General features: G+C 54.7%; 1 protein-coding gene across 2 annotated transcripts; it reads left to right on the top strand.

Annotated features, from left to right (window-relative positions):
* The first annotated feature begins 579 nt into the window (after positions 1–579).
* LMAN2 (lectin, mannose binding 2) lies at positions 580–10,931 on the top strand. Of its 2 annotated transcripts, none has more exons than XM_037906591.2 (8): positions 580–796; positions 1,998–2,116; positions 2,347–2,464; positions 6,660–6,739; positions 8,514–8,675; positions 9,686–9,800; positions 10,154–10,273; positions 10,684–10,931. In XM_037906591.2, the coding sequence occupies exons 1-8, from the start codon at positions 607–609 to the stop codon at positions 10,842–10,844; spliced, it is 1,065 nt and encodes a 354-aa protein (XP_037762519.1). In that variant the 5' UTR covers positions 580–606; the 3' UTR covers positions 10,845–10,931. The 2 variants fall into 2 exon arrangements, with proteins under 2 accessions (XP_037762519.1, XP_037762520.1); XM_037906592.2 differs by lacking the exon at positions 580–796 and adding an exon at positions 1,048–1,051.
* The last annotated feature ends 227 nt before the right edge of the window (positions 10,932–11,158 follow it).

Genomic DNA, 11,158 nt, shown 5'->3' with positions numbered 1-11,158 from the left:
CAGAGCCCACGCGGGTCGGGCCAGGGCCAGGGCCAGGGCTGGGGCCGCGGCCGACACCCCCAGCTCCACGCGGGCCGGGCTCTCTCGGCACCGCCAATAAAGCTGGCTGGGCTCCGGCGGCGGCTCTGGCTGAGTCATTGGCGCGCGGGGACCCGGGCGGGGCGGGGCGCTGCCGGGGGAGGGGCGGGGTCACGCGCGGCTCGCGGTCCGTGGGGAGGGGCGGGGTCAATGGCGCGGGAGCCGAGCCGACGCCGAAGAGAGGCGGACAAACCACAGGACGGGCGCGCCGCGGCCCGACAGGCCTAGCCCAAGTGCATGCCGGGAGTTGTAGTCCCTCGGGCGAGTGCCTGCTGGGAGAAGCTATTCACGCCCCACCGTCCCAAGTGCATGCTGGGAGCGGTATGAGCCTCGTTAGCCCCGCCTCTCGGCTGCCATGGATACCGAGCGTGACGTGCGGCTCTCCCGCTAGCTGCGCTGCGTGGGGGCGGGGTCTCCCCCGGAAGCCCCGGCAGGCCGGGCTCTAATTGGAGGGCTGGCGCGGCCCTTGCTGGGAGTTTCCGGGGCGGCTAGTGTGTTCCGGTTCCGGCCGGAAGCAGGGGGAGCGGGATGGCGGCGGGTCCGGGCGGAGGCGGCTGCGCGCGCCGCGGGCGGTGGGGCCGAGGCTGCCCCGTGCGCGGCCTCCTGTGCGCGGCGCTGCTGCTGCTGGCGTCCGGGCTGCGGCGCGGGGCCGCCGAGCTCACCGACGGGAACAACGAGCACCTGAAGCGGGAGCACTCGCTGACCAAGCCCTACCAGGGTGAGGGGCAGGGGCCTGGGGGCAGCGGGGCTGGGGACGCCCCTCTGGGACAGGCCCCGCCCGCTCCGGCCGCTTCTCCCCTACCAGGGTGAGGGGCAGGGGCCTGGGGGCAGCGGGGCTGGGGACGCCCCTCTGGGACCGGCCCCGCCCGCTTCTCCCCTACCAGGGTGAGGGGCAGGGGCCTGGGGGCAGCGGGGCTGGGGACGCCCCTCTGGGACAGGCCCCGCCCTCTCCGGCCGCTTCTCCCCTACCAGGGTGAGGGGCAGGGGCCTGGGGGCAGCGGGGCTGGGGACGCCCCTCTGGGACAGGCTCCGGCCGCTTCTCCCCTACCAGGGTGAGGGGCAGGGGCCTGGGGGCAGCGGGGCTGGGGACGCCCCTCTGGGACAGGCTCCGGCCGCTTCTCCCCTACCAGGGTGAGGGGCAGGGGCCTGGGGGCAGCGGGGCTGGGGACGCCCCTCTGGGACAGGCCCCGCCCGCTCCGGCCGCTTCTCCCCTACCAGGGTGAGGGGCAGGGGCCTGGGGGCAGCGGGGCTGGGGACGCCCCTCTGGGACAGGCCCCGCCCTCTCCGGCCACTTCTCCCCTACCAGGGTGAGGGGCAGGGGCCTGGGGGCAGCGGGGCTGGGGACGCCCCTCTGGGACAGGCTCCGGCCGCTTCTCCCCTACCAGGGTGAGGGGCAGGGGCCTGGGGGCAGCGGGGCTGGGGACGCCCCTCTGGGACAGGCCCCGCCCGCTCCGGCCGCTTCTCCCCTACCAGGGTGAGGGGCAGGGGCCTGGGGGCAGCGGGGCTGGGGACGCCCCTCTGGGACAGGCCCCGCCCTCTCCGGCCGCTTCTCCCCTACCAGGGTGAGGGGCAGGGGCCTGGGGGCAGCGGGGCTGGGGACGCCCCTCTGGGACAGGCTCCGGCCGCTTCTCCCCTACCAGGGTGAGGGGCAGGGGCCTGGGGGCAGCGGGGCTGGGGATGCCCCTCTGGGACAGGCCCCGCCCCGCTCCGGCCGCTTCTCCCCTTCCGAGAGCAGGGCAGAGACGTTGGGAGGCTCGCTGGCCCCACCTTCCCGTTGGGTCCCCCCAGGCCTTTCTCTGGCGTTTGTCCAGCTTGGCCTGCCCCCAGCACGGTCATTCTCTGCGGCTCCCAGAGCCATTGCAGCCCTTCCCTCTTGGCTTAGCTTGTGATCTCCGTTGTACCCGCTCTCTCTGCTCTAGGGGTTGGTTCCAGTTCAATGCCCCTCTGGGACTTCCAGGGGAGCACAATGCTCACCAGCCAGTATGTCCGCCTGACTCCTGATGAGCGCAGCAAAGAGGGCTCCATCTGGAACCGTGTGGTGAGTGCAGCCTTGAGATGGAGGGGATTCCGTTTGGGTAACTCGGGAGCTGGAGTTCCAAGCCCTGAATGAGGGTGAATGCTGCAGCTTCTGTGGGGACTATAGCTGATATCCCTGAAAGGAAAGAGAGAGGGTGCAGTGGCTAAGAAGTTCTTTCTTGGAGTCCCCATGGGTGGGGGAGGTGTCCATGAAATGCTATCCATGGTACTGAGTGTGATTCCTTCTCACAGCCCTGCTTCCTCAAGGACTGGGAGCTCCATGTCCACTTCAAGATCCATGGAGCAGGCAAGAAGAACCTACACGGGGATGGCTTTGCCCTGTGGTACACCCAGGAGCGCCTCATGCCAGGTACATAGTAGGGGATGGTGCATGCACTCCTAGAGGGAGAGGTGTCTCTCCCACTGCGGGGGCGGGGTGGGCAAGTTTCCTGTCATAATGGATTCTACACTTCATCCTTTCAGTAATTGCCAGCAGCAGCTCAGGAGGGGGAAATGTAACTAGTGTGCCACAGAGTACTGGGGTGCTCCCTTTTGAGTCTACTTCTAGGGCGCAGAGAGTGGGGTTTGCCAGTCCACTCTGAGTATCTCTATCCAAAGTCGGAGAGACAAGGTGGGTGAGGCAATATCTTGTATTGGACCAACTGCTGTTGGTGAGAGAGATAAGCTTTCAAGCTACACACAGCCCTTTTTCAGGTCTGGGAAGCTAACTCCAAAGTAAAAACAACGAGGAGTCCTTGTGGCACCTTAGAGACTAACAAAATTATTTGGGCATAAGCATTTGTGGGCTAGAACCCAATTCATCAGATGCATGGAGTGGAAGATATAGGAGCAGGTATAAATACGTGAAAGGACAGGAGTTTCCTTACCAAACGAGGGGTCAGTCCAACGAGACAATTCACTTAGCAGCAGGATACCAAGGGAGGAAAAATAACTTTTGAAGTGGTAATGGGAGTGGCCCATTTCAGATACAGATACATGATCCAGTTCTGCGATGACCTGGAATCCTACTTTCGGCGTCTCTGACACAAGGAATATTTCCAGCACACCTCTGAACAGCACAGTAATCCACAGAAACCTTCCCACCAACACTACAAAAAGAAGGATTCTGCGTGGACTCCTCCTGAAGGTCGAAAAAACAGACTGGACTTCTACATAGAGTGCTTTCACCGATGTACACGGGCTGAAATTGTGGAAAAGCAGCATTACTTGCCCCATAACCTCAGCCGTGCAGAGCACAACACCATCCACAGCCTCAGGAACAACTCTGACATCATAATCAAAAAGGCTGACAAAGGAGGTGCTGTCGTCATCATGAATAGGTTGGAATATGAACAAGAGGCTGCTAAGCAGCTCTCCAACACCACATTCTACTGGCCATTGCCCTCTGGTCTCACTGAGGATTACCAAAAGAAACTACACCATTTGCTCAAGAAACTCCCTGAAAAAGCACAGGAACAAATCTGCACAGGCACATCCCTAGAACCACGATCAGGGGTATTCTATCTGCTACCCAAGATCCATAAACCTGGAAATCCTGGACGCCCCATCATCTTGGGCATTGGCACCCTGACAGCAGGATTGTCTGGCTGTGTAGACTCTCTCCTCAGACCCTGCGCTACCAGCACTCCTAGCTATCTTCAAGACACCACTGACTTCCTGAGGAAACTACAATCCATCGGTGATCTTCCTGATAACACCATCCTGGCCACTATGGATGTAGAAGCCCTCTACACCAGCATTCCACACAAAGATGGACTACAAGCCGTCAGGAACACTATCCCCGATAATGTCACGGCAAACCTGGTGGCTGAACTTTGACTTTGTCCTCACCCACAGCTATTTCACATTTGGGGACAATGTATACCTTCAAGTCAGCAGCACTGCTATGGGTACCCGCTTGGCCCCATAGTATGTCAACATTTTTATGGCGGACTTAGAACAACGCTTCCTCAGCTCTCGTCTCCTAATGCCCCTATTCTGCTTACACTACATTGATGACATCTTTATCATCTGGACCCATGGAAAAGAAGCCCTTGAGGAATTCCACCATGATTTCAACAATTTCCATCCCACCATCAACCTCAGCCTGGACCAGTCCACATAAGAGATCCACTTCCTGAACACTACAGTGCTAATAAGTGATGGCCACATAAACACCACCCTATACCGGAAACCTACTGACCGCTATTCCTACCTACATGCCTCCAGCTTTCACCCAGACCACACCACACGATCCATTGTCTACATCCAAGCTCTAAGATACAACCGCATTTGCTCCAACCCCTCAGACAGAGACGAACACCTACAATATCTCTATCAAGTGTTCTTAAAACTACAGTACCCCACCTGCTGAAGTGAAGAAACAGATTGACAGAGCCAGAAGAATATCCAGAAGTCACCTACTCCAGGACAGGCCCAACAAAGAAAGTAACTAGCTGTCACCTTCAGCCCCGAACTAAAACCTCTCCAGAGCATCATCAAAGATCTACAACCTATCCCGAAGGACAATCCCTCACTCTCACAGATCTTGGGAGACAAGCCCCCAACCTGAAGCAAATACACACCAGCAACCACACAACAAAAACACTAACCCAGGAACCTATCCTTGCAACAAAGCCATTGCCAACTCCGTCCACATATCTATTCAGGGGACACCATCATAGGACCTAATCACATCAGCCACACCATAAGAGGCTCGTTCACCTGCACACCTACCAATGTAATATATGCCATCATGTGCCAGCAGTGCCCCTCTGCAATGTACATTGGCCAAACCGGACAGTCTCTACACAAAAGAATAAATGGACACAAATCTGACATCAGGAATCATAACATTCAAAAAGCAGTAGGAGCACTCTCTGGTCACTCAATAACAGACCTAAAAGTGGCAATTCTTCAACAGAAAAACTTCCAAAACAGATTGCAGTGTGAAACTGCAGAACTGGAATTAATCTGCAAACTGGACACCATCAGATTAGGCCTGAATAAAGACTGGGAGTGGTTGGGTCATTACAAAACCTAAACCTAATTTTCCCCAATACTAATTTCCCCCTACTGTTACTCACACCTTCTTGTCAACCGTCTGAAATGGGCCACTCTCATTACCACTTCAAAAGTTATTTTTCTTCCCTTGGTATCCTGCTGTTAAGTAACTTGTGTCGTTAGACTGACCTCACACTTGGTAAGGGAACTCCTGTCCTTTCATGTATTTATACCTGCTCCTGTATCTTCCACTCCATGCATCTGATTAGGTGGGTTCTAGCCCACGAAAGCTTATGCCCAAATAAATTTGTTAGTCTCTGAGGTGCCACAAGGACTCCTCCATTGTTTTTGCTGGTACAGACAAACACGGCTACCACTCTGAAACCTAACTCCAAAGTGTGTCAAGATTCGCCTCTATTTGCTATCTATGCCAAGCTAGGGTTCTGAGCTCTGAGCCATGCCTCATTTCATGACTTACCCTGACAAAAGCTGGGCTGGTTTGTCCCTGTTGTATAACACGTGGCTTTCGCTGCTTCTTCTTGGTATCAGTCTTACTAGTCTCTAGCACCTAAGATCTCCAATAGCGCTTTCCTCTATAGAAGTTACTTGTAACAATGAATTAAAGACTACTTATTCACGTTGCTTGGGTAGAAGCGGCTTGAAAGGTGTGATTTTTCTGTGTGGGAGCATTTCATAAAACCCAACTGGCGGATTTGATAGCTGCCTTAGTCTGTTCATTAAAAGAGTAGCCAAATGTTTGACTGCACTTGCTGATTGCTCTTAAAAATGTTCAAGAGCCCAAATAATAAACTTAACCAAATTGATTTCTAAAGACCAAGCATTACAGTGCGAAAAGTAAACATTTCCCTCTCTTTGGGAAGCAATTCTTGTCTTGTAGCATGTTCACCTTACACAGAATGTGCGCTTCAGGGATACGCCCCCAAAACCACTTCTACGTAGAGAACAGTTGCTGATAAGTAACAAAGCATTTTATGAGATACCTAAGATTCAACCCACCAATTTGTACCAGTTCCTGAACTTGTTGTTCTGTACCTTTATTTTATCTTTGTTTTGGACATTAACATTCCAGGTATTGATCCATGAAGTTAGCTGCCCAGCTCATACCAGGGCAGAATATTAATGGATTTTGCCTTTGACAGTATTTCTATCCACTTAGGCCAAATGCTGAGTTGTCCTGTTCAAAGGTATTGTGCAATATACCAGTGAATAAGAGTGAACAGCATTGTTGGGAAAAACAAGTACAAGTCAGTTGGCGTAAATAGCCAACACTTATACACAGAGTATTCATAACATGCACTTCATAGATAGTGGTATCAGTAATATGTATAACAGACGCTGGCTAACAGCGGGGTGAGACGTTCTCCAGAGACTGGTCACTGCAATGCAGAGTTGAAGGGTCCTTAGTGCCCTTTCTCCTCCATCTCATGTTGAGTTGGAAAAGTGAATCTGCCTTGTGTATCATGAGGGGTAGGTGTGATTTGAAGATCTGCGTAGCCCCTTTGTCAGAGCACTGTTAACCCTGTGCTGCTTTGCTTCTCTAGGCCCTGTCTTTGGTAGCAAGGATAATTTCCATGGCTTGGCCATTTTCCTGGACACATACCCCAATGATGAAGCAACAGAGGTAAGTGGTGACAGGAAGCCTGGGGAGGTCTCAGGCTCCTGGCAGCATGGACAGGGCTCATTGTGACTAGCACCAAGGGGCTGTCTTTTCTTGCTTTGTGGTCTTAGCACATCACCTGTTGTGGGGGCAAGGGGCTGTGGCTAGCCTGACTGTACTTCCTGCAGCGGAAGGGAGAGGAAGAGATGTATGTAGTAGGAAAAAGGGGAGGGTAAGGACATGTTGAGTCACTGGCACACGCCAGATTTCCTAGCTCGAAAGAACCTATTTTCAGGGTCTCTGATTCCTGCTGACCTGGGGGAGAGATGCAAGGAAGAAACACGACCCTCGCGCCACTTACTAAATATATAAAGGAAAAATTTAAAATTGCAGATCAAAGAAAACCTGCCCTGAGTTCCCCCACTTCATCCAGGTCTCTCAGGGAGCTTTCAGCCCTTATGACGATTTAGTAAACGTCCGTTGCTAGATCATAGGTTAATCCTGCCAGATTAGTCCTGCCCTTGGTTGCAAACAAACACAATGGAAATGGAAAAGAATAGTAAAAGGATTTTGTCTTATCGTTCCTGTACTAACTCTTAAGCCCACAGCTCAGCTTGGCAGAAAGCCATCCAAAACGTGCTCACCAGGGGGTGTATCTTTGTTGTTGATTCTCCTCCTTTCTCCCATGTGTGTGCAAGTCTTGTTACATCTTCTGGCTGCCATGGTAACTTTCATCTAACAAGATCCACTGGCTCCATCTTCTCTGTCTCATCAAACGCAAGCTGCTTGTCTTCACTTTCAAGGCCCTTCGTGGTCTCTCCCCACTACCTGTCCTCCACTAATGATCTTTGGATGCTCACATCTGAGTGATTGATGATGCCCACTTCCACTGCTCGTTTGTCTACATTTTCAAATGAACACCTTTGTGCTTTCTCCCATGCTGCCCCTCATATTTGGGAGGAGCTTTTCCTGAGCATCCGCAAAGCTCCTTCAGCATTCTCCCAAAGGCTCTCCTTTTCTGTGATGCCTGCACAAAAAAAGCTTGACAATGGTTAAGCCACTAGTGTGCAGAGACTGCTGCCTTTTATGCCAACCAGTATTATCTTGTTTGCTTGTACTTCCACATCTGTCTATGACCATCTGGTGTCTCTTGTTTTATACTTCAATTGTAAACTCTTTGGAACTGTGCTTGTACAGTGTCTAGTACAGTGTGATCCTGGTCTCCTAGGTGCTACTGGAATCCAAGTAATAAAAACAATCAAGATCTGAGGCGGCCCATCCTGTATCAAAGGGGTCAGAAGCATGTTAGGGAGGAAGAAAATGCTAGGAGGGAGGTTTATTTCTCACTACAAACCTTATGGAGCTGGTCATTGTCTGTGCTCAGGATGGGCAGGCAGAAAGAACTGCTCCCTTGCTTGGAGCCTTCCTAATTCTGTGCTCATCTGATCGTTTTGTGTGCTCCAACTGAGACACTTGGGAAATGAATGGCCTAAGGACTGGATGGAAGGATCTCTCTATATCTGTTTCCCTCAACAAAATACATCCTGACGTCAACCTAGAAAAGAACCTTTGACTTATTTGCTGCTCTTCTTCATTAGGCCCCTTTAGGCAAAGCCATAGCTTCAGTGCCACAGGGGATGGTAGGTCTGTGCCCCGGTTAGGTGCCTAGTCCTATGGGGTATGCACACGGGCCCTGTTAGGTGGAGGCTCAGGCTTGTGGGACACATCTGTCCCGAATGCAGATCTCTCCCAGCCTGTAGAAGGCTCAGAGTAATGTTCTCCTTCTCCGCACCTACAGCGTGTGTTCCCATACATCTCTGCCATGGTGAACAACGGCTCCCTGGCCTATGATCACAGTAAGGATGGGCGCTGGACAGAGCTAGCTGGCTGCACAGCTGATCTTCGAAATCAGAACCATGACACTTTCCTGGCAGTTCGTTACTCCAGGGGCCGGCTGACGGTGAGATGTGTTTGGAGATGGCGCTGGGCTTCATGCCTGTTGTAGGCTCTCTGAGCCGTGCAGTTGAGTTTGTGCTGGGAAGGACAGTGGTGGGAATGGCAGCGCTGTCAAGGCCAAGGGGTGATATGCTGAGAAAGGGCTGTCCTCCCAACACCTGGATCAGCCAACCTGCCCTCTTGCCACTGTGGCTCTAGAGAGGGTGAGGCTAGGCTGGGCTGGGCAGGGCTCTGCACCGTGGTGCTAGAACAGAAGGGGCCAAGGCTCTCCCACTTTTTCAAAGTAGACTTTTGCTGGGGCAGACCTACCCCCTTCCCCTCCTCTTCCCCCCGCCCGCCCCCAGGACCCCCCACCACCACCACCAGGCTACCGTGGAGTCCAGCCGGGGAGGGGAGCCCGGGCAGTTGTGGGAGCCGTGCATGTGGACCCTCCACCTGCCTGCATGGGGCCAGGGGCTGACAGCAGCCCCTGGCCTGTCCCCCGGGCTCCCAGCCCGCTGGAAGTAGATGGTCCATGACTCTGTGCCGGCTCACCACAGCCGCTCATGTCTCCCCCTGACCTGGCTGGATGGGGCAGGCCTCAGAGCCACAGCCCGGCCATGCTAAGAGCCGCACAGACTGCTGTGGGGAGCTGCAGCCTGGACCTCTGCCTGCCCTGGGGGGCCGGGACACAGGCCAGGGGCTGCTGTCGGTGGACACCTGACACCACCGGCAGGTGGAGGATCCGTGCCGTCCCTCCCCACAACTGCCTGTGCTGCCTTTATGGCTGGGCTGCAGCTCTAAGGCCCCTGCTTGAGCTGGGTCAGGGAGAGCCACACAGGTGGCTGTGAGTAGCCAATACAAACCCTCCACATACGCTTACGATGGGCCGGACCTGGAGCCAGGGCAGGGGGCTGCTTTTGGCCCCGGATGGGAGGTGAGGTGGGCTCCCTGGCCCCACTCCTGCTTCCGGCTTCAGAAGGCTCTGATGCCCTTGCTTCTACGCCCTGAACTGACATTGCCTTTTCCTGGCAGGTGATGACCGATGTGGAGGACAAGAATGAGTGGAAGAACTGCATTGACATTGCAGGAGTCCGACTGCCCACTGGCTACTTCTTTGGGGCTTCTGCTGGCACAGGGGACCTGTCTGGTGAGAGCACCTTTTGAATTGGAATATGTTCTCAACCCAAGCCAGCTCTGGGGGCTGGGGCATGGTGCTGTGGGTGGAGTGGCTTTCCAGCGCTTTCTTGCAGCGGGCTGAGCACTTGGAGTTCTTAACCATGCAGGAGAGGAGACAAGCAGCCTGGGAAAGAGAGCAGGCTCTTTGGTTAGGCAGCGGGGGAATGCCTCCCCAATGGAAGCCAGGTCTCTGAGTCAGGGAGGGTGGGCCTGAGGGAGACCAGGGCATGGCAGAGCATGAGAGGAATCTTTTCATGTGTCTCTGAGGGCATGCAGCTCAGAAAGGGCTGTGCCATCATCTAATAATTGATGCTTGTTTCCTAGACAATCATGACATCATCTCAATGAAGCTATTTCAGCTGATGGTACAGCATCCACCAGAGGAAGAGAACATCGACTGGACAAAGATTGAGCCCAGTGTCAGCCTCCTTAAGTCACCAAAAGGTGAATCTTCTGGTCTCTGGAGACCCATGATAGATGCTTCCTGTGTCATTCCTTCAGGCCTGCTGAGCGCTGACCTAAATAGACCAATGCTGGGCCCTCGGCCACAAGCAGTGTGAGATCCAACATTGCATAGCATCCCTGGTGGGAGGGCATTTCTCACATACAGCTTGGGGGTGTGTGGGGATTTTTCTACCCCAGCCTGTGCAATGGGATCTCCCTGCCTGCTCTTAACACAGTAACGATAGACATGTGACGTTGACTTGTCCAAAAGCCACTCTCTTGGGAGGGGGATTTGGCAGGTCAGCATTAGCCCGTTTGTTAACTATGGGAGATCCCAAGCTCAAGGTGGAACAGGAGACTTGGTGGAGGTAAATCTCTCTGCTCTAAGCCTTGTTCTTTCCTGCCCACAGACAACGTGGATGACCCGACAGGGAATTTCCGAAGTGGGCCCCTGACTGGCTGGAAGGTGTTCCTGCTGCTGCTCTGCGCCCTGCTGGGCATCATTGTGTGTGCTGTGGTGGGGGCTGTGGTCTTCCAGAGACGGCAGGAGCGGAACAAGCGTTTTTACTAGTGGAGGAGCTGGCCTGGCCCCGGCCGGGATCTTTTCTATGGGGGATTGTACAAAACTCTGGTTTCTAAAAAGCTGTTTTTGGAGAAATAACAGTTCTGGTATCTTGTTTCTGCCTTAGCTCCTCCAAGGTAGCCTGTGTCAAACAAGTGGCAGGGGTGAGCGAGCCCTGCCCCTGGCTCGGCGGGGTGGGCGGGGGGCACAGACACGGGGCGGGTTCTCCCCCGCGGCTCCGGCCTGCCCTTGGCTCGTGCCGTGCTGGCCGGTGCCGCCCCCAGAGCGGCCCGGGAGGGCGGTGAAGGTCCGCGGCCAGCCGA

The sequence above is a fragment of the Chelonia mydas genome, chromosome 8 (assembly GCF_015237465.2).
Source record: "Chelonia mydas isolate rCheMyd1 chromosome 8, rCheMyd1.pri.v2, whole genome shotgun sequence".
Taxonomy (NCBI): domain Eukaryota; kingdom Metazoa; phylum Chordata; order Testudines; family Cheloniidae; genus Chelonia; species Chelonia mydas.
The sequence above is the reverse complement of the archived record's forward strand: the minus strand, read 5'-3'. Positions and strand labels throughout refer to the sequence as shown.